General features: G+C 40.8%; 1 protein-coding gene across 1 annotated transcript in view; it reads right to left on the reverse strand.

Annotated features, from left to right (window-relative positions):
* Positions 1-23,913, reverse strand: part of PCNX2 (pecanex 2) — a 281,381-nt gene that overhangs the window by 112,129 nt on the left and 145,339 nt on the right. Inside the window, exons 20-21 of the mRNA XM_081237716.1 lie at positions 4,801-4,942; positions 316-493 (exon numbers count right to left, since the gene is read on the reverse strand). Of these exons, the coding sequence (XP_081093842.1) occupies positions 316-493; positions 4,801-4,942 (320 nt within the window). The remainder of the gene's footprint in view (positions 1-315; positions 494-4,800; positions 4,943-23,913) is intronic.

A 23,913-nucleotide genomic window follows, 5' to 3' on the forward strand; every position in this document is an offset into this window, starting at 1 on the left:
AATCTTTAATTTAGAGCATTTTGAGATCTAGGAAGTTCCATAATGAGATGGTTAACAGAGACAAAGGTCATAAAATTTCAAGCAACACAAATGGCTAATTCATCTTAATTAGTGATTTTTGGCAAATAACATGGTGTATTTCTATTCCATGGGGAATGTTCCTCAAATGGCAGCAGGAGTGTGACACGCATACGTAATTCAATGTAAATTCATGCCTTAATTGTTTTTAAAAGAAAATGTTTCAAACTCTTAAAGCATTTGATGAGAAATGTACCTTTTACATATTGAAATGAAGAAAAGAGCTAATTTACTTGCCTTGCTGAATAAAATGGACACCATGAAGAAATCCAGTAAGAAACTCTCTGAAATGTCTTTGTAGTCGAAATGGAAAAAGATCACGGTGAAGCCCAAGTGAGTAAACTGGTGGACTGGGTTACAGAAAGAGGTCCGCAGCAGCTTCATGCCCGCGATGACCATCAGGAAAATATCCCAGCTGTTGAAAAGGAAAGAAAGGAAGTGATCACTTCACAGCCCGTACATTACTAGGTGAGTGACAATGGCTCATATTTCTTGAGCGTTTACTGTGCGTTATGCGCTTTACAAAAAGCCAAGATGGTAGGCCCTTTATTACCCTCGTTGTACAGAGGAGTAAACTGCGTCTCAGAGTTTGAGTCTAAGTTCACACAGAGTGGAGCTAGGAGTGAAACTCCATCCCAAGGGACTCACCAACACAGACTCTGCCACTAGAGTCAGCTTCACCATCATCCCCGGGACTTTGCAATCCAGGACACAGAGCTCCCTTGGAGCTTATCTGAAAGACTACTGCACTGCCAGGTTCCACTGGGCGTTTGGTGGCAAGTGAGAAAACAGAGCAGGCTGTCCCTGCTAGCATCTGCTCAGCCTTTCTATTACAAAAGAATCTCACTGAATCAATGACGTAGCAATAGCTAATATTAAATTCTGAAAAGCGGAAAAAGATCCCACTATCTCAATAATGCCATTTTTACTTTACATATTCACTTCCAATGTTTTCCACCATATTTGTTGTCTTTGTAAACGTAAGCTTTCTGATCTCCCTTTTTTTCCACTGAAAATTACATCATCAACATGACACAGGCCCCCATGACATAGGCCTTTTGAGCTAAGGAGCACGACAGAGGCAGCCCGGCAGAGAAACAGCAGGACTTTCCTGTGAGGACTGAACTCCTGAATGCTCCTGTCTAGGGAGTCAGGTTATTAACACGTGTCAGAAGCATGTGCCATGTGTGCAATTCCAGCAGACAGTGAGGCCAATAATCTACCCACCTTGAGATGGGAAGGCAACTGATTAGTGCTCAGCACAGCTGGACAGAACAAGCCACTACCACCTTGAGGGGTCTTTCTGAAAGAAGGCCTTGCACATTTTAGCCAGAATCCCCTCAATTAGAACATCCTATTTGGGAACTCAAAAGAAAGACAAGGGCTTCCCTGGTGGCGCAGTGGTTGAGAGTCCACCTGCCAATGAAGGGGACACGGGTTCGTGCCCCAGTCCGGGAAGATCCCACATGCCGTGGAGCGGCTGGGCCCGTGAGCCATGGCTGCTGAGCCTGTACAACCGGAGCCTGTGCTCCGCAACGGGAGAGGCCACAACAGTGAGAGGCCCACGTACCACACACACACAAAAAAAAAAAAAAAAAAGAAAGACAAAAGTGGCAATACTCTCCAGGGAACAGTTGCACTTGAAAGAGAGGTTTCCTTTTTTCTTTTTAATTTTATTGAAGTACAGTTGATTTACAATGTTGTGTTACTTTCTGCTGTACAGCAAAGTGATTCAGTTATACATATATGTATTCTTTTTCACATTCTTTTCCTTTATGGTTTATCACAGGATAGTGAATACAGTTCCCTGTGCTGTACAGTAGGACCTTGTTCTTTATCACAAAGAGAGGTTTTCTTTTTCTAAGTACAGAAAATGGGGGTGAGGGGGCAGGCCTGAATTTCCCTAATCCTAGCGGGATCCTGAGCTCTAGACCCTTATCAGCATTAATAATATCCTGTCTCAGGACTGGGGCATTCAAAACGTGTTTCCCAAGTCTTGGCATCTATCGAATACAAAACTGTCATTTTTGTCATCAAGAAGATCTAATGTCAGCAATTCCATTGGCCTCAATCTGATATTTTATATGCCTTCAGACCTAGTGTAGCAATTGATTCCACCCTGTCCCAGGATGCATCTGATGAGGTTTGGTCAAAGCCCTGTGTAATGGGCTTAGATTTGGCTTCTGAGAAAAACGAGCCCTTGATTACATGCAGGTTTGGGGAGAGTGGTAAGACCTTTAGTAACCTCTGTTCCTGCAGTGAGGCTGAGCACTGCTCCATGACCCTTTCCTTTTCCAGTGGACAACTAATGCCTGTGATGAAAAATCAGTATGAAAACATGACTTCAGGTCTACTCACCTCTGACAACAGCCTAGGGTACAAGAATGTCTGTGGCATAGCCAAAGCCCTTGGGGGGATCCCAATGATAAGGTGTCCCAAGACTAGGGATATTCTGGTTTTCAAAGGAGATCAGTGACTTTCCGGGTTATTCAGGCCAAATCTAGATGAGGCTCAACTCTAAACTTTGTTTTCCGTGACTATGACTAAAATGGACAGCATTCATTTTATGTTTATTAATGATGACTGGTGAAGACTAAGAGGGCTCTTAAGGAGTGACGTTTATGGCTTTTGTAACATTGCAACGGTAATGGTTACATTCAATGATTCATAGATTGTTGTAGGCTTAGCTAAAGGTCTTATAAAGGATTAGGTAGCAATCCAGGAACAATGGCCTGGGACAGGGGCAAAGCATCCTTTTAGATCAGGCTGGGAAATATAAATACCTAACCAGTTATCATGACACACTCACTCATCATTTACCAGCCCCCCACTCAATCATCCATCCACCCATCCATCCATCCATCCATCCTTCTACCACTTACTGGACCGATGGTACTGAAAGCTGAATAAGAAACAGTGCCTGTCATTGAAGAGTTCACTATCTGGTACCATGGTTCTCAATGAGGGCAGGGTGTGGGCTGGGCTTACACAGTTTGAAACAGGTCTCTAGGTGATGCTGACATATGGCCTCCTGCCATCCTGTCTGAGAACAGCTGGTCTAGCGGGGTGCTTGAAATCTTGAGAGATTTTTTTTTAAGTCCTCAGATGGATGCCTCAAGAATATAAAGGAGTTATCAACTTTGGGCTCCAAGAAAAAGAATTCTGTTCGTATCATCAAATTAAGATTATTTGGAGGTACATGGGTGAGGTGCTACTTTCTGACTTTAGTGTCTGGAAAAAAATGACAGGGGATAGAGATTAATCTTACTTCACAGTAGACTCTCTCTGAGCTTGACTCTACATGATTCCCAACCCATGCATCCATCCTCTGCCAAGAGTCAGAGCTGCTTGGCCTCAATTGGCAGGCTTAGCTTGAAGTCCTAGTCCTAATGTTAGGAAGCAAAGACTTTCATTCCTTTAGCTCACTACCCCAGGGCAGCACTGGTACATGTGTGACTGCTTTGGTTCTGACTGTGAGTCCTTGTTCTGAAAATTGGGGATCTGCCTTGTTTCAGAATGTCGTCATGGGGTCAGCCAAGATGGTACCACACTGGAAACACCTGCTTACTAGAAAAGCACTCAGTGTTCTAGAGGTAGGGTTAGCTCATGGATGGGGCCCTACCCAAACTATACAAGAGGTCTGTAATCTCATCAGCTGCCTCCTTTATCCAGAGAGACTAATTTTCATCCCTGGATCTGAAGTCTAGGATTTTAAATACCAAAGGGCATGGACTTCTTGCCCTGGTCTAACTGAAACAGTTCTAGACTGGAAGGAAGGCAGAGTCTGATAAAGACAGGAAGGTTATAGGGTCGTTTCATTTAGTGTCTGCTTCGTGTGACTATGAATCTACTCAAGGTCCAACCGAGAATTCGCATGCCTTTTACCTGAGTTTGCTCAATCTTGGGCAAATATTAATTAATTTGTCCTCATCCCAGCCCAAAAGGAAGAGTAGGCATGCTTGGGGTTATGAATCAGGGTTGACTTGGGCATGTAATGTTTAAGCAAAGTGACTTATATGCAAATCTGGGAAGGAATCTCTTTCACATCATCCTCCTTTATTACTAACTTATTTGAACAGAAATGTCAAACTTTGGTCAGAACAACACATCCACAAATGATCAAGTAGGTTTCCGTTTGTAATTTCAGAGTTCCTCTTACAATATGAAACCACTCACTCAGCTATACGCTGTTAATGCTTTGCAAAAACGGGCAGCTTGATGATATGAAAACTCTGTGTGGTCCACTTTTTTAAAGTATGAGGCTTTTCCTGAGAAATGCAAAGAGAGCAGTAACAGTGATTAAGTTCCCCCTCCCTCAAACACAAAATGCTCGCGTCTTTGCTACATGAAGTGCTAGAGGCACTTCGTAACAAAAAGCTCTAAGCACGACGGTTGGAATGCCAGGAACCCTGGAATCACACTGCACTTCGGTCATCTTCTTCAGGCTCCTCACTAAGCTTTTGCAGGATGATTTTCAAATCTACTGATGTTTATTCACAAGATCACTCCAAGCAGATCTAACTTCGTTTGCACCCCAGTCCCTCTACAATAACCACCTAGCTCCAGCGGGTTTGAGCCAAAGGCCACCGTGGCTTACTGTTACGTGGCCCATCATTAGTAGATAGAAGTTGGCTTCTGCTGCAGCCTGTTCAGAGAAAACCCACTAGATTTTGAAAGTGTGGTGATCCAAGTCATGATGAAAATAAACGGTTATCCACTTACTGGGTACCAAGTCTCCGGTAATTGCTTATTGCAAATGCATCCGTAGTAAGGGCATTCAAAATGATTGCTGGGTACAAGATGTATTTTTCAAAACACTGAAGCCAAACATAGAGTCTTTCAAACCACATTAAATGGGCGACATCTGAAAGATACACAAAAACCACTTAGAATGGCCACTGATCAAATGATTTTTCTTTAAGTATATGTGATAAGTCAGACCCACCCCTTCCCCTTCATTCAAGAGCTGCAGAACTCCAGATAACAGACCAGAGAGATCAATTGTCTTCCCAGGCAGGCACTTTTAGCTTTGTGCCGACATCGTTCCTAAATAGTAATATACGGTATAGGCCAGTTTCCCAATTTCCCAAGTCACTTGAGTTTTTCCATATTAATTATTACTGGGACCCATGAAATGAGTTGTCACATCGCATCAAGGCACCTCAGAGTGAGTGAGGGTAGAAAGCACAGGATGGGGAACTGGGAAACAACCTCATGGGCCCAGCTCCTCTTAAGCTTGGGGCTGCTTCTGAGTCTGGGGCTACTTTCCAGGCTCTCCTCTGCCTCTGTTTAGTCTATGAATCCACAATCAAATTCCTGGCCATCTACACACGTAAGAGAAAGCTGACCCACAACTCCCTATCCCTAGGAATGTATTACATTCCAGTGAGTCGTCACAACGAAGGAAGCATCGTGGAAGTGAGATCCATTCCCACAAAGGCTAAGGTTTTCAGTCACACCAATCTGGGTTTGTATTCAGACTCTTACCATCCACTAGCGTGTGGTCACAAATGATTGCCTTCATCTTTCTGATCCTCAGCGTTGTGTGTTCCGCCCATCCTTCCTACTACTCATGGCGGAGAAGTCAGCTATCCTCCCCATGATGGGGTAACGCAGTGCCTCTCACCCATCTCTTACCACTTCTCTCTCTGGGGAGGAGGGGCTGGTCCTATTGGTCAGAGCACAGACTCCCTAGGCCATAGTATCAGGGGATGGGAAACACTGCATCCCTGCCCTCCTCTGCTTCCCGCCTCCGTGGGGAGAACACACCAGGTTCAGGTCCTCAGGTGGGTCCATCTCACTCCCCACCAGATCTCTGTCTGCTAGTAACTGAGAGGCTGCGGTGGACCCCAACTCACCATCAGAGACCTGGGCAAATGGACCAGATATGGCAGGACTCAAAGCCTAAATCTGCCAAGGGGGAACGGGACTCGATCAAACTTCTGGAATCATATTCCTCAACAATTTATAATTTAAAAAACTTCCACCCCTTGGGGCTTCCCTGGTGGCGCAGTGGTTGAGAGTCCACCTGCCGATGCAGGGGACACGGCTTCGTGCCCGGGTCTGGGAGGATCCTACATGCCGCGGAGTGGCTGGGCCCATGAGCCATGGCCGCTGAGCCTGCACGTCCGGAGCCTGTGCTCCGCAACGGGAGAGGCCACAACAGTGAGAGGCCCGTGTACCCCCCACCCCAACACACACACAAAAATCCTTTCCACCCCCAATAATCTATAGTGAAAAACCAAGAGAGCCAGGTAGGTTTTATGCTGTTTGGATGACACAAGGACCAACTGAAGAAAGACAAACTGTTGACACACACCGTGCAGAGCGACATGGCAGTGACATAAAATAGGCCATCCCCTCCAGGTTTCCTATCCAGGATTAGGAGACAAATTACCTTTTTCCAACCTACTTTGACTGGGACTTTATGTAAAGGGTTACAGAAAGCAAAACACACACACACACACACACACACACACACACACAATTGGGAACTGATATTTTACTGCCTCCTTTATATGCTTTACATTTCTATATAAGAATATATTACATTTATAACTCAAAAACGTAAAGGCTATCTTCATGTGATTGAGATTACAAGGAGAGGTTTGGCATTCAGAAATCTTGCTTGAAAAGAATTAATTTGAATGAGATGGGAATGGTGAGAACGGAGAGTAGAAACACTTCATCACGTGGGAAACAGCAAGAACAACCACCCCAATGATTAACTTAACAAGCAGAAGAGAGATACAGTGAGAAGTTATCAGAATAAAAACAATTTTAGTTATAAGTGAAACAGGGAGGAAGTGCTGGAGGAAAATTGAGGTTGAAAATAAGGGGTAGGGATTCATCTTTGGGTATTCTTAATAGCAATCTTTCCTGGTCAGTATTTGGAAATGGGTTATTTCATAAGGAATGAAGTTTATGATACATAATTTTAAAAATCTAGGTATATTATATATTTTACATATAGATAGGAGTTTTTATCTTTTGTGAAAGTACATGAAAATTAAAAAAATAAATCTCCAAGATCCCTCCCCAACTCTTTCCAAGCAAATGACTTTGACCCCTACTTCCTAGAGAAAACTGAAGCTATTAAATGTAAATTTTCCCACTTCCCAACCCCTCAACTACAAATTTATCTATATTCACACCCACCTTCCTGCTCCTACTGAGGCTGACCCCACGGATGCCCTGGGTTCCATTCTTCCCGACATCTTGATTCAGTAGTTTCCCCCCTGACTAACCAATGGCTCTTTCCTAATGGCCAGTGGCAAGATTCCGGTCTTGGCCAAGTTGAAAACTTGCTTTCCACTGACATCTTCTAGCACTCACTCTGTCCTTTTTGGCACAGCCAAGCTTCTTGGAACGGTCATCCATGTCTGACAATCCCACTTCCTTGTCTCCTGTTTCCTGCTAAAACTTCTGCCCCACGGCTTTGCAGCTACCCCTGCCCAGAACTGTGCATGGCAAGGCCACTTGTGATTTCCTAAATGACAGATAACTGATATTTTTCAGTCTATATTACTGGAACTTTCTTTTTTATTTTTTAAATAAATCTATTTATTTATTTATTTATTTACTTATTGATTTATGGCTGCAGTGGGTCTTCGTTGCTGTGCATGGGCTTTCTCTAGTTGCAGCGAGCAGGGTCTACTCTTCGTTGCGGTGCACAGGCTCCTCGTTGCGGTGGCTTCTCTTGTTGCAGAGCACGGGCTCTAGGCGTGTGGGCTTCAGTAGCTGCAGCATGCGGGCTCAGTAGTTGTGGCTCATGGGCTCAGTAGTTGTGGCAGACAGGCTCAGTAGTTGTGGCATGTGGGCTCAGTAGTTGTGGCGTGCGGGCTTTAGTAGTTGCAGCACGTGGGTTCTAGAGTGCAAGCTCAGTAGCTGTGGCGCATGGGCTTAGTTGCTCCGTGGCACATGGGATCTTCTCGGACCAGGGCTAGAACCCATGTCCCCTGCACTGGCAGGAGGATTCTCAACCACTGTGCCACCAGGGAAGCCCTACTGGAACTTTCTGAGACAGAAAACATCACTGATTTCTCCTTCTGTCTACAACCCTCACTTTAGCTTCTGCGTCCTGCCAACTCCTGCCTGTGCTCACACCTTTCACACTGCTCTTCCCACTTCCACTGCAGAGTTCTCTTCTACCCTGGCTTATGTGCCTTCCTTGGACCTCTTCGCCAGTTTTCTCATTTTCCTGAGCTGAGGTCCTCAACACCCCTAACGTTAATTATTACTTCCATGCTGATGACGCTCAGATCTGTCATTGAGTTAGACTGATCTTCCATCTTTCTCCCAGCTTCAAGATCTAAATACTCAGCTGGAGAGCTTCAGCTGATGTCCCAAAGGAATCTTCAAATACAGCGTGTCAAAAGCTGAACTCTGTCAACCCCCACACACCTGCTCCTCCTCATGAATTTTTTATCTTATTTAATGACACTTCACATTCACCTAGTCATGCAGGCAATATACGTTGGGGTCACCCTGAGTCAGTTGTTCTCAATCATAGCTGCATGTTGGAATCGCCTGGGGACAAGGCTGAAAAACACTATCCTAGAACGGTGATTCTCGAACTTCATCATGCAAATAAATCACTTGTTAAAAGGCAGAATCTGATCCAGTGGGTCTGGAGTGGAGCTGGACATTCTGCATTTCTGATAAGCTCCTGGGGGATACTGATGTTGCTGGACTCCACATGGTACTTTGAGAAAGAGGCACCAGCAACTTGTTAAAAATGCAAATTCTCAGATGCAATCCTGGACCTACTGAATCAGAAATCTGTGGGCTGGGCCCAGTAATCCGTGTTTCATAAATCCTACAAGTGAGTCTGATATGTGCTCACGTTTGAGAACCACTGTTCTAGAAGTTCTTCCTCCGTACAGGACTAGAATATGTTGATTCTCTGTGCTTACTTCTTACATATCTATCTCCTCCTTTCTAGTTTCACTGTTCAGATCCTCAATCTCTTATCTTAAAAAAATTATAATTGTCTTTTATCCAAATAAACCCACTCTTTCCTAATCCCATCATTTGTGTGCACTGTATAACATTACTTCTTACTACTTAAGGGCCTTTCTCTTGTGGTTCTCCCCCATTCTCCTGAATTACCTGTTTTTTTCTCTCTTTATTGGATCATCCTCATCACAATGTAAACACTCTGTAATATCTTTTGTCCTAAAAAAAGACATACCCCCCTTGACCCTTTTCCTTCCAGATGTTGGATATTTTCCAGATATCACCCTATTTCTTTGCACCCCTTGGTAATAATTTCTCAAAAAAATTTTGGCTACACTTGCTTTCTCCACAGCTTAACTCCCTTTGTCTTCTGAGTTCACTCCAATCAGAGTCTCATCCCAACCGCTCCATGAAACTGTTTTGCTAAGAACCTCACGTTGCTATCCAATGGTCACTCTCAGTCCTCAACTTAACCTCCCAGCAGTGTCTGACCCAGTTAATTACTCCAGACTTCTCATAATTCCCTACATGATCTTATCCAGTTCCATGGCCTTAAGAATCTATTGTCAATATGCTGTTGACCACTAAAAATACATCTCCATGCACGACCTTTTTTCTGGACTCCAAACCAGTATATCCAACTATCCAACATATTTTGAATGTCTAATAAGCATCTCGAGCAAAGGCCTTCATTCCATGCTCTCACCTATACCTACTCCTCCCGTATCCACCATTCATTCATTCCACACATGAGCCAGACAACTCTGCCAGACACTTTTTTTAGGCACATGGGAAAATGAGCACCCAAAACATTATAAAACTCTGCCCTGATGGAACTTACACTCTAGTACAAACAATAAACAATCAACATAATAAATATGTAAATTACGCAGTATATTATGAAGGATGGGTGATGAGTGAAAGAACAGAGTAGAGTGAAGAGGATCAAGAGTTCCTGGTGTTCACGTGGGCTACAGTGTAAAATAGGGTGGCATGGGAGGCATAATTAAGAAGATGACATTTGAGAAGCAAGATGTCATTTGGGCATCATCTCATTAAAGGGCACCTCCCAGTCACCTAGTTTTCCAGGCCAAAATCCTTTCCTTAGTCTCTTTCGTATCTTACATATCCAACCTATAAGCAAATCTTACTGGCTCCACCTTCAAAATCTATCCCAAATTCAACCACATTTTTCCTCCTGTGTTGCTATCACCCTGGTCCAAGTCACCATCATGTCTAACCTAAAGAAACTTCCTTAAAACTGGTCTCCTTGCTTCTTTCATGTCCCCACAGCCACAGTTTATAATCCAGCCAGCAGCCAGGGGGATTTTTAAGACTTCATTGTTACCCTATTAGTGCGTCTCCAGTGGCTTTTCATCCTAATTATGATAAAACCTGCAACAAAGAAATTTCATTTAGCTGATCTCCAAAGAGTCACACTCCCCTTTTTTTAGGGAGCTGATATTGGGAAGTGGCTGCCCAGCTGGGGATTCCATTTCCTGGTTATTCCTTGCATACAGGAGGACCACGTGACTTGTTCTTGAAAGAGAATGCAAGCAGAATTGTGTCACTTCCAGGTCATCTGGGTGCATGGTACTCCATGCTTCTTCTCCCTTCTACCTGCTGGCTCAAGAATGTTAGGATTCCAGAGTGACCTTGAGAGCATAACGTGATGGATTCCTAATATTGAAGAAGCCTGGTCCCCAAGTGACCATGACCCTCCACTATGCAAAGGACAGTGACTAGGAAAAACCTTTTGACCACATCCCATTGGACTTTGCATGAACAAAAAATAAACTTTTGCTTTGCTAATAAGCCACCAAGATTTGGGGGTATTTGCTATGATACTTAGCCTCCTCCTATCTCTTGAGTAATAGAAAATCTAATGTCTTTACCATGTTTTAGAAGACCCTTGTGATTTGGCACCTTGTAACTTTTTTATCTTATTTCCAACCGCTTTCTCCATTATGCACTCTCCTCCTCAGTGATGTTCCTTGAATATTAAATACACCAAGTTTGTTCCCTTTCAGAAGCTTTGCGTCTGCTGTCCCTCCTGCCTGGGACTCTCCTCTCTGGATATTTTTATGACTCCCTCCCTCATCCTGTTTAGGTCTCTGCTCATGTGCCACATCCTTAGTGGGTCCTCTCCTGACCACCATATCTAAAACAGCCTCCTCCTTTCACGATTTCTTTACTGTAATAAATTTTTCTTTATAAAACATCTCAATTTGATATCTTATTTGTGTCTTTATTTGTGTGTTATTTATCATCTGCTTTCCCAATTACCAGGTAAGTTCCATGAGGGCAAGGACTTTGTCTTGTTCACTGCCATATCCCCCATGTTGACACAGTAATCCTTCAATAAATATGGGTTGAGTAAATGAATGATCTCCTTGGCTCCAGTTTCTTTATACACCATCTGTTTTTCTGTCCTGTTGCCACCAAAGATATGTTTCAAATGCACACCTAGCCATGGTATAGCTCATAGCCTTCATTATTCTCCACTGTGTCTGTCCATACACCCAAGTACAATGCCTTAATATGGCATATAGGCTTTCCATATTCTGCTGCTTTGTAACTCTACGTAATCATCTTCTATCAGTTTTCCACCTACATTCTATACTGAACTGGTTACCGAAATTATCGATGCTGGATTTTTAAAAACCTTTTCGTTTAACTCTTTTATACACAGACACATGCATAAAATACACACACATAGAGCTGTGTCACTAGCACTTGGCTTAAGAAACAGCCTCAAAGCACCCCCATGCCTGCTTACAGTCACTGCCCCACAAGGTAACCACTGACAAATCCCTGAACACCATTATTTACTTTTGCCTACTATTCTTTTTTTTTTTAACATAAAACATTGGCTGTATTCCCTGTGTTGTACAATATATTCTTGTATCTATTTTTTTTATACAGCAGGTTCTTATTAGTCATCAATTTTATACACATCAGTGTATACATGTCAATCCCAATCTCCCAATTCATCCCACCACCACCACCCCCCGCCACTTTCCCCCCTTGGTGTCCATACGTTTGTTCTCTATATCTGTGTCTCAATTTCTGCCCTGCAAACCAGTTCATCTCTACCATTTTTCTAGGATCCACATATATGTGTTAATATACAATATTTGTTTTTCTCATTCTGACTTACTTCGCTCTGTATGACAGTCTCTAGATCCATCCACGTCTCAACAAATGACCCAATTTTGTTCCTTTTATAGCCGAGTAATATTCCATTGTATATATGTGCCACATCTTCTTTATCCATTCGTCTGTCGATGCGCAGTTAGGTTGCTTCTATGACCTGGCTATTGTAAACAGTGGTTCAATGAACATTGGGGTGCATGGGACTTCTTGAATTGTGGTTGTCTCTGGGTATATGCCCAGTAGGGGGATTGCTGGATCATATGGTACTTCTACTTATAGTTTTTTAAGGAACCTCCATACAGTTCGCCACGGTGGCTGTATCAGTTTACATTCCCATCAACAGTGCAAGAGGGTTCCCTTTTCTCCACACCCTCTCCACCATTTGTTGTTTGTAGATTTTCTGATGAAGCCCATTCTAACTGGCGTGAGGTGATACCTCATTGTAGTTTTTTTTTGTTTTTTTTTTTTTGCGGTACGCGGGCCTCTCACTGTTGTGGCCTCTCCCGTCGCGGAGCACAGGCTCCAGACGCACAGGCTCAGCAGCCATGGCTCATGGGCCCAGCCACTCCGTGGCATGTGGGATCTTCCCGGACCGGGGCACGAACCCAGGTCCCCTGCATTGGCAGGCAGACTCTCAACCACTGCGGCATCAGGGAAGCCCCTCATTGTAGTTTTGATTTGCATTTCTCTAATAATTAGTGATGTTGAAGAACTTTTCATGTGCTTCTTGGCCATCTGTATGTCTTCTTTGGAGAAATGTCTACTTAGTTCTTCTGCCCATTTTTGGATTCGGTTCTTTGTTTTATTAATATCATGCTGTGTGAGCTGTTTATATATTTTGGAGATTAACCCTTCGTCCATTGATTCGTTTGCAAATATTTTCTACCATTCTGAGGGTTGTCTTTTCATCTTGTTATGGTTCCCTTTGCTGTGCAAAAGCTTTTAAGTTTCATTAGGTCCCATTTGTTTAGTTTTGTTTTTATTTCCATTTTTCTAGGAGGTGGATCAAAAAAGATCTTGCTGTGATTTATGTCAAAGAGTGTTCTTCCTATGTTTTCCTCTAAGAGTTTTATAGTGTCTGGTCTTACATTTAGGTCTCTAATCTATTTTGACTTTATTTTTGTGTATGGTGTTAGGGAGTGTTCTAATTTCATTCTTTTACATGTAGCAGTCCAGTTTTCCCAGAACCACTTATTGAAGAGACTGTCTTTTCTCCATTGTATATCCTTGCCTCCTTTGTCATAGATTAGTTAACCAGAGGTGCGTGGGTTTACCTCTGAGCTTTCTATCTTGTTCCATTGATCTATGTTTCTCTTTTTGTGCCAGTACCATATTGTCTTGATTACTGTTGCTTTGTAGTATAGTAGGAAGTCAGGGAGTCTGATTCCTCCAGCTCTGTTTTTTCCCCTCAAGACTGCTTTGACTATTCGAGGTCTTTGTGTCTTCATACAAATTTTAAGATATTTTGTTCTGGTTCTGTAAAAAATGCCATTGGTAATTTGATAGGGATTGCATTGAATCTGTAGATTGCTTTGGGTGGTATAGTCATTTTCACAATACTGATTCCTCCAGTCCAAGAACATGGTATATCAGTCCGTCTGTTGGTATCATCTTTAATTTCTTTCATCAGTGTCTTACAGTTTTCTACATAGAGGTCTTTTGTCTGGCTCCCTAGGTAGGTTTTATTTCTAGGTATTTTATTCTTTTTGTTGCAGTGGTAAATGGAAGTGTTTCCTTAATTTCTCTTTCAGATTTTTCATCATTAGTGTATAGGAATGCAAGAGATTTCTGTGCATTAATTTTGTATCCTGCTACTTTACCAAATTCATTGATTACCTCTCATAGCTTTCTGGTGGCATCTTTAGGATTCTCCATGTATAGTATCATGTCATCTGCAAACAGTGACAGTTTTACTTCTTCTTTCCAATTGGTATTCCTTTTATTTCTTTTTCTTCTCTGATTGCTGACGTTAGGACTTTCAAAACTATGTTGAATAATAGCGGTGAGAGTGGACATCCTTGTCTTCCTCCTGATCTTAGAGGAAATGCTTTCAGTTTTTCACCATTGAGAATGATGTTTGCTGTGGGTTTGTCATATATGGCCTTTATTATGTTCAGATAGGTTCCCTCTATGCCCACTTTCTGAGGAGTTTTTATCATAAATGGGTATTGAATTATGTCAAAAGCTTTTTCTGCATCTATTGAGATGATCATAAGGTTTTTATTCTTCAATTTGTTAATATGGTATATCACATTGATTGATTTGCGTATATTGAAGAATCCTTGCATCCCTGGGATAAATCCCACTTGATCGTGGTGTATGATCCTTTTAATGTGTTGTTGGATTCTGTTTGCAAGTATTTTGTTGACGATTTTTGCCTCTATATTCATCAGTGATATTGGTCTGTAATTTTCTTGTTTTGTAGTATCTTTGTCTGGTTTTGGTATCAGGGTGATTGATGGTGGCCTCAGAGAATGACTTTGGGAGTGTTCCTTCCTCTGCAATTTTTTGGAAGAGTTTGAGAAGGATAGGTCTTAGCTCTTCTCTAAATGTTTGACAGAATTCACCTGTGAAGCCATCTGGTCCTGGACTTTTGTTTCTTGGAAGATTTTTAATCACAGTTTCAATTTCATTACTTGTGATAGGCCTTTTTATATTTTCTATTTCTTCCTGGTTCAGTCTTGGAAGGCTATACCTTTCTAAGAATTTGTCCATGTCTTCCAGGTTGTCCATTTTATTGGCGTAGCGTTGCTTGTAGTAGTCTCTTAGGATGCTTTGTACTTCTGCGGTGTCTGTTGTAACTTCTCCTTTTTCATTTCTAATTTTATTGATTTGAGTCCTCTCTCTTTTCCTTGATGAGCCTGGCTAATGGTTTATCAATTTTGTTTATCTTCTCAAAGAACCAGCTTTTAGTTTTATTGATCTTTGCTATTGTTTTCTTTGTTTCTATTTCATTTATTTCTGCTCAGATCTTTATGATTTCTTTCCTTCTGCTAACTTTGGGTTTTGTTTGTTATTTTTTCTCTAGCTCCTTTAAGTGTAAGGTTAGATTATTTATTTGAGATTTTTCTTGTCTCTTGAGGTAGGCTTGTATAGTTATAAACTTCCCTCTTAAAATTGCTTTTGCTGCATCTCATAGGTTTTGGATTGTAGTGTTTTCATTGTCATTTTTCTCTAGGTATTTTTTTATTTTCTCTTTGATTTCTTCAGTGACCTCTTGGTTATTTAGTAATGTAATGTTTAGCCTCCATGTGTTTGTGCTTTTTACGTTTTTTCCCCTGTAATTCATTTCTAATCTCATAGCATTGTGGTCAGAAAAGATGCTTGATATGATTTCAATTTTCTTAAATTTACTGAGGCTTGATTTGTGACCCAGGATGTGATCTATCCTGGAGAGTGTTCATGCGCACTTCAGAAGAAAGTGTAATCTGCTGTTTTTGGATGGAATGTCCTATAAATATCAATTAAATCTATCTGGTCTGTTGTGTCATTTAAAGCTTCTCTTTCCTTATTTATTTTCATTTTGGATGATCTGTCCATTGGTCTAAGTGAGGTGTTAAAGTCCCCCACTATTATTGTGTTACTGTCGATTTCCTCTTTTAGACCTGTTAGCAGTTGCCTTATGTATTGAGATGCTCCTATGTTGGGTGCATATATATTTATAATTGTTGTATCTTCTTCTTGGATTGATCCCTTGATCATTATGTAGTGTCCTTCCTTGTCTCTTGTAACATTCTTTATTTTAAAGTCTATTATATCTGGTATGAGTATTGCTACTCCAGCTTTCTTTTGATTTCCATTTTCATGGAATATCTTTTTCCATCCCCTCACTTTCAGTGCATATGTGTCCCTAGGTCTGAAGTGGGTCTCTTGTAGACAGCACATATATGGGTCTTGTTTTTGTATCCATTCAGCAAGCCTGTGTCTTTTGGTTGGAGCATTTAATCCATTCACGTTTCAGGTGATTATCAAAATGTGTGTTCCTATGACCATTTTCTTAATTGTTCTGGGTTTGTTTGTGTAGGTCCTTTTCTTCTCTTGTGTTTCCCACTTAAAGAAGTTCCTTTAGCATTTGTTGTAGAGCTGGTTTGGTGGTGCTGAGTTCTCTTAGCTTTTGCTTGTCTGTAAAGCTTTTGATTTCTCCATTGAATCTGAATGAGATCCTTGCTGGGTAGATTAATCTTGGTTGTAGGTTCTTCCCTTTCATCACTTTAAGTATATCATGCCCCTCCCTTCTGGCTTGTAGAGTTTCTGCTGAGAAATCTGCTGTTAGCCTTATGGGAGTTCCCTTGTATGTTATTTGTCATTTTTCCCTTGCTGCTTTCAGTAATTTTTCTTTGTCTTTAATTTTTGCCAATTTGATTACTATGTGTCTAGATGTGTTTCTCCTTGGGTTTATCCTGTATGGGACTCGCTGCACTTCCTGGACTTGGGTGGCTATTTCCTTTCCCATGTTAGGGAAGTTTTCGACTATAATCTCTTCAAATATTTTCTTGGATCCTTTCTCTCTCTCTTCTCCTTCTGGGACCCCTATAATGCAAATGCTGTTGCGTTTAATGTTGTCCCAGAGGTCTCTTAGGCTGTCTTCATTCCTTTTCATTCTTTTTTCTTTATTCTGTTCTACAGCAATGACTTCCACCATTCTGTCTTCCAGGTCACTTATCCGTTCTTCTGCCTCAGTTATTCTGCTATTGATTCCTTCTACTGTATTTTTCATTTCAGTTATTGTATTGTTCATCTCTGTTTGTTTGTTCTTTCATTCTTCTAGGTCTTTGTTAAACATCTCTTGCATCTTCTCTATCTTTGCCTCCATTGTTTTCCAAGGTCCTGGATCATCTTCACTATCATTATTCTGAATTCTTTTTCTGGAAGGTTGCCTATCTCCACTTCATTTAGTTGTTTTTCTGGGGTTTTATCTTGTTCCTTTATCTGGTACATAGCCCTCTGCCTTTTCATCTTGTCTATCTTTCTGTGAATGCGGTTTCTGTTCCACAGGCTGCAGGATTGTAGTTCTTCTTGCTTCTGCTGTCTGCCCTCTGGTGGGTGAGGCTATCTAAGGGGCTTGTCTTGACTACTATGCTTGTGTGTCTTTTGCTCAGCATTGTTTGTAAGATTACTCCACATTTTTGTGTGCAGTTGTCATTTGCTCATTCTCACTGCCATATAGTCATCTACTACATGAATATACAGAGTATTTTTCCAGTCTACTGTTCATGGGCATTTGGTTAGTTTCCAGTATCTATTGTGAAGAGTGCTGCTATGAACATTCTTTACATGTCCTTTGGTAAACACGAGGACATTTCTGTGTGGTAAACATGGGGACATTTCTGTGGAGTATATATCTAGGTTTGGAATCACCAGGTTATTAATTGTGCATATAGGAAGGTCCAGGAGGTGCCACCAGACAATTTTCCAAAGTTATTGTGCCAATTTACACGCCCACAAACAGCGCGGAACATTCCTTCCATTTGCTCCACATTCTTGCCAAAACATTTTCCCCCTCCTTCATTTTAGCTGCGCTGGTGGGTGTACAGTGGTATCATGTTATGGTTTTATTTTGCATTTTCCTAATGACTAATGCAGCTGAGTGCCTTTTCATGTGTTTACTGGCCATATGGATATACACTCTTGTGAAGTGGTTCTTCATGTCTATTGCCTGGTTCTTTTTCCTATTGAATTATATGTCTTTCCTTCCTGATTTTAAGAGTTCTTTATACATGCTAGGTATGAGTCTTTAGTCACATATATGCATTGGGAAAATCTTTTCCCATTTCGTGGGATGCTTTTTAACTCTCCTAATAGTATCTTTTGTAAAAAAGAAATACTTAATTTTAATATGCTCCAAGTTCTCATTTATCTTTCCTTTTAGAGACTTTTGTGTTCTGTTTAAAAGACAAAGATCATGACCACCTTCTACTTTCCTCTAAAACTTTAATTGTTTTACATTTCACATTTAGATCTGCAAGCTATCTAGAATTGATTATTGTGTAGAATACACTTACAAGATAGGAGTTGAGACTGATTGTTTTTCCATATGGATATCTAATGGATCATCACCATCTATTGAAAATAACTTCTATTTCCCTCTGCACTGCAGTTAAGTATGCTGTTTTATATGCCTTTATATATGTACTGGGGGCCTTCCTGGAATGCCCTTCCACATTTCCTACTTGAGAAACTCCTCATCTTTTTCCAGAATTTGTCATCCTGCCATCTGGAGCTTTCCTTGGCCACCTCCCCACCCCCTTGCTGCTCCCAATACAATCACCACCAATGGTTGCCAGGGGCAGGGAATTCGAAGTCCATCTCAGTGGGAGGAGGGTTTAACACTGGCACTGTTTAGAACTGTCAGCATATGATGATAATAAAAAGGAGTCCAACTTCTGATTGGATTTATTATTGTTTTTAAATTATTTATAAACCATGCACCCCACTTTCTGCCTGCATTCTGTATATATCACCTTTAGTTTTGAGGCAAAATGATTTATTCCTTTGAGCCATCACTGTACACTGTGAATTCTACAGTTATAATACCTGTCACACCAGAGCAAGTATTCATTTAAATACTAATCTTCCCGCTAGATTGTGAGTTTGTCAAGAGGAGGTGCTGTGTCTTAATCAGTTTAGTATTTCAAGTACCTAGCAGAATGCCTGGCTTAGAGTTAGGGTTCAATAAATGTTCATTTATCATCTTATCATTTTTAGTGGTTGGGGGAACTCTGAATAATTAAAATAAACAGAGAGACTTTAAGAAAAGCAGCCTCTTGGAATTACTTTCTTGATTACAAAACAAAAAGCTTTTTAACTATAACATATTAAACAACATTTCCTATTTTAAACTCTCATAAAGTACAGTCAGTTAGAGCTCGGTTTCCTTCTATACAAAATTATTTTTTCTGATTTCTCAATTTATAAGATATCAACAGTGTCAGACTGAGGCCATCAAATCAAATGCAATTCAGCCTGCTTATAAAAATATATTCATAGTTCTATCAACATTTGTCACCAATTCAGAGAAACATGACAACCTTAGCTAGATTCCTGCAAAAATATGTAAATTAAGAGAAATATAAGCCAACCTCATCCTGCAGTACTATTAGAAAAACATCTGAATTAAAAGAAACATTTCAGTGGCTCATCACCAAAGGATGACCTGGGTGCCATCTGGGTGGGGGAGTGCAATCCAGACTTTCAAATGCTTGTCACATTTAATTTCAGCAGATGATACTTTCCAGTAAGTGGGGATAATGCTGACTGAGTGCAGGCAGACAATCCCATTGCAGTGCACAAGGATTTACTGCAGACAGTGATAACAAATATGGGTTTGCCATAGAATTTCAGTTTATCCATTCCAGAAACACACAAAGCAATGAACATCAAATAATATAGAAATCACTAATAAGCTCTGAATTCATCATGCATGTCTTTCCAAATACTGGAGAGCAAAAGTACTTATTCAGTGAGATGTTAACCCTCTGTGTGCATGTGTGAAACTATGTCATAGACACAACTGTAAGGCATGTCAATAAGATGTTTAGTCTTGGATTGTAAGCACTAGTCTGCTGTCAGCCTTTGGAACAGCAAGTTTGTAGGACTTGTGTTCAGTATGGCTGAAATAACATATAGGGACAGGTGAGGCCCTAGATCTTTAATAACTGGGTCTCTAGTTAGAAGCAAACAACATGATAGCTACAAAGGAGTTCTCTGTCGGACTTTGGAAGGATAAAAAGGACTTCAGGAGAACTAGAAATCAATTCTTTCGTAAGTCGCAAAAACCTTTACTATTTAATAGCAACCCTAGAGTCATATACACACACACAAAAGACTGGTTACACTGCATAATTCAGCTTTAGCTTACTACCTGAGGTGCTGCCAGGGAAATGAAAGTGACAACAGCTGACATCTCAATGTGACACATAAGCTCCACATGCCTCCCACTGATTAATTCTGAATCTCTAGATGCAGGGACTGTGAATACATTTTACACTGTCTGCATACACCAGCAAGCACCAGTATACATACTGTATGTTAAGGGAAAAACATTTTAGGTAAAGATTCACCCCAAGGCATAGTTTCCCTGGCTAGTGTTCAGTACAACATCTAGCCAAAGTGGGAATGGAAAAGGATGTGGAAAGGGAGTTAAAAATCAATATTTAGGAAGGACACAGTAGAGAGAAAAATCCGGGAGGTCACCAACTCCACACTGCTGACTTCAAGTTCTGCTACTCTTGCACATTGAAAGAAAATCAATTTCACGTTCATGCTTATATATCTCTAGAATCCTTCTACCAAGTTCAGTCATTTATTCCAAAGAAATGCTACAATCTCTAGACTGTAGAAAACGTTTAATGGTAAATGTACTGGATGTTTATATTTGAATAATAATGTAGCAGGAAGCTAAAACGGAAGTGCAATCCAGAATCCTGAATTCTAAAAGACTAAACTTAATCTTTCCCTCTGGGGGTGGCCATGAAAAGCTAATAAAACGAAAAGCTTACAAAGGCAGTAACATGATAAATACGTTTCTTAAGTCTCCAAATTGTCAGAGTATTCATACAAAGTCAATTTAAAAAGAAAATCTTTGCAACGATAGTTTATAACCACCTTTCTGTAATGTCCCGTATATGCAAATAGACCATAAAAAGACATTTCTTTAGCATTATTATTTCTCTTGTCCCTGGAATATTAGGCCCTTGAGAAAAAGAATGTAAACTAACTCTGCCGTTTACAAGTTTACATATGATTTATCACTACTGAATGCTTTAAATTTTCTCAAAGGCTTTTCAGGTTGTGTTTTATTTAGATGCTTACGTTGCTAAAACAAGACCCTCTCAATAATTAAAAGTTAATCAAAAATCCTCGGGATGCTTCTATCTTTAAGAAGATAATTTGCTCCAATTCAAATCTTGAATTACGACTGACTTAAGCTTCGAAGACATGAGGCTTCCTGCTTCATAGGGGCCAGACTGTTTATAAGCATTTCAATAGGGGCTCATCTCGGTTCAGCTGGCCCAGTCACCCTGAGGCAGCTAAGGCAAAGAGACCCTGCAAAATGGAACTACCACGTCCAGGGTGATTGTGCCCTCTTATTATAGGCAACTGCTTTTCCTATGAGCAGTTCTCACTTTCATCTTTCTTCCTGGGCAAAATCTCAGGTTGCAAAGTCCTTAGCACAAACACGTACGCATGTCATGGTTTATTTTCTTAAAAAACAGACTTCACTTCCCAAACCAGTAGCGTGAATTGAGTCATCATTCTTAAATGTAAAGCAAATCACACCACCTCACCACTCAAAGCCGATAATTCTGCTTAAGATAAACCCAAGGTCCTCATGACCTTCCCATTCCCAAAAAAGCCAATTCAGGGTGAGCCTGTGGCTTCTTCTCTCCCACTTTGAAGGCTAACCCCCTCTTTATCTTTCAGGCCTCAATTAGTTGTCACTTCCTCAAAGAAGCCTTTCTTTTTCCCTCAAATCTAAATAAGGATCCCTTTATAACTCTCTCCTAGCCCCCTATACTTTTCCTTCATTGGACTTCAAACACTTTACGAGTATATTAATCTGTGTGATGAATTTTCATCCTTCCACTAAAGCCAGGGGTCCAGGGCTGTCTTTCCCCATTATATTCCGTATTTAGCACTGTACTCTGTCCATAGAAGCCACTCAGTAGATTCAGGTGACATCACTGACCACTGGCTGATCATTAACATAATTAACTAAAGCAGACACCTAATACAACAAAGTTTGAGAAGCTGGGGCTTCCATGGTGGGGTACTGCCTGCCTTGTAGGAGTTCGGGATCTCCTCTAGCCAAAGTGCTCTCACTTTCTCAGTTGGTTTGCCCCTGGGGTGAGGTCATGCTGGCCTTGCTCCCCAGTGCTTCCCCAGCATACTGCATGGTCCCTGGCATGTGATAGGTTCCATAAATATTTCTGAATGACTTAATAACTATTATCAGGTTCAACATTATGGTAAACCTCTCAGAGAAATACAAGGTGGGAACATTCAGGAATCAGAATATTAAAGTTCATATTTTTCAAGAAATAAAATTTTTAGTTGTTTCTTTAGTGGTTTTTGACTTTGGGATCATGCTTGAAAAATTCTTTTTCTCTTCCCCTAACCAAGATTATATAACTTGACCTATATGTTCTTGCAGTGCTATACTGGTTCTTTCTTTCTTCTTTTTCCTTTAAAACAATTTACATCTTTAATCCATCTGGATTTTCATGTGATACAAAGTCTAAGTCAATTTTTTAAAATGTTAAGCTCATTTCCCCAAAACTATCCCACTGATTTTTTTTAACACCTTTATTGGAGTATAATTTCTTTACAATGTTGTGTTAGTTTCTGCTTTATAACAAAGTGAATCAGTTATACATATACATATGTTCCCATATCTCCTCCCTCTTGCATCTCCCTCCCTCCCACCCTCCCTATACCAGCCCTCTAGGTGGTCACAAAGCAACGAGCTGATCTCCCTGTGGTATGTGGCTGCTTCCCACTAGCTATCTATTTTACACTTGGTAGTGTATATATGTCCATGCCACTCTCTTACTTTGTCCCAGCTTGCCCTTCCTCCTCCCTGTGCCCTCAAGTCCATTCTCTATGTCTGTGTCTTTATTCCTGTCCTGCCCTTAGGTTTTTCAGAACATTTTTTTTTAGATTCCATATATATGTGCTGGCATATGGTATTTGTTTTTCTCTTTCTGACTTACTGAACTCTGTATGACAGACTCTAGGCCCATCCACCTCACTACAAATAACTCAATTTCGTTTCTTTTTATGGCTGAGTAATATTCCATTGTATATATGTGCCACATCTTCTTTATCCATTCATTTGTCAATGGACACTTAGGTTGCTTCCATGTCCTGGCTATTGTAAATAGAGCTGCAGTGAACATTGTGGTACATGACTCTTTTTGAATTATGGTTTTCTCGGGATATATGCCCAGTAGTGGGATTGCTGTGTCATATGGCAGTTCTATTTTTAGTTTTTTAAGGAACCTCCATATTGTTTTCCATAGTGGCTGTACCAATTTACATTCCCACCAACAGTGCAAGAGGGTTCCCTTTTCTCCACACCCTCTCCAGCATTTATTGTTTGTAGATTTTTTGATGATGGCCATTCTGACTGGTGTGCAGTGATACCTCATATCTCACTGAGTTTTTTCATTAATTCAGTGGAGAGTAAAAATGTATTCTTCACATCTCCTCAAAGGGATGGAGAAATTCTTAGGCGACTCAGGCAATAATGTACTCTCTCTTCTTGGTAGAAAGGTCCTCTACTAATATCAAACCATAGTTTTTAAAACTAAAAATACTGGTGAAATCACTTATCAATTTTTCACATGAAGATGGTTAGGTCAAAATGTTCACAAGAAAAGGGTTAAGAGAAACTTTCAGATGTTCTCACCATGGGTACATGAAGGAAGACACTCCTTGTGAGAACAACCATCTTGCCAAGAGCAAGGATTATGCCCTTACTCATTTTTGTATCCTCAACACCCAGCACAGAGCCTAGTACATAGCAGGTGCTTGAATGACAAATTTACAAACTCAGAATTCCTCCCCCAAGTAAAGTGTGATTTGTATGTTATTTAAATGACAAGATTACTTAAAAACACCATTTCTATTTCTCCACTGGCATCTATGTATATTATCCTATCATAAAGTACCATGAGGGTTAAGCTATTTCAGAGAAGATCCCAACAGAGGCATGTCAGG

The sequence above is a fragment of the Mesoplodon bidens genome (genome assembly GCF_964165515.1).
Source record: "Mesoplodon bidens genome assembly, chromosome: 1".
NCBI classification, from domain to species: Eukaryota; Metazoa; Chordata; class Mammalia; order Artiodactyla; family Ziphiidae; genus Mesoplodon; species Mesoplodon bidens.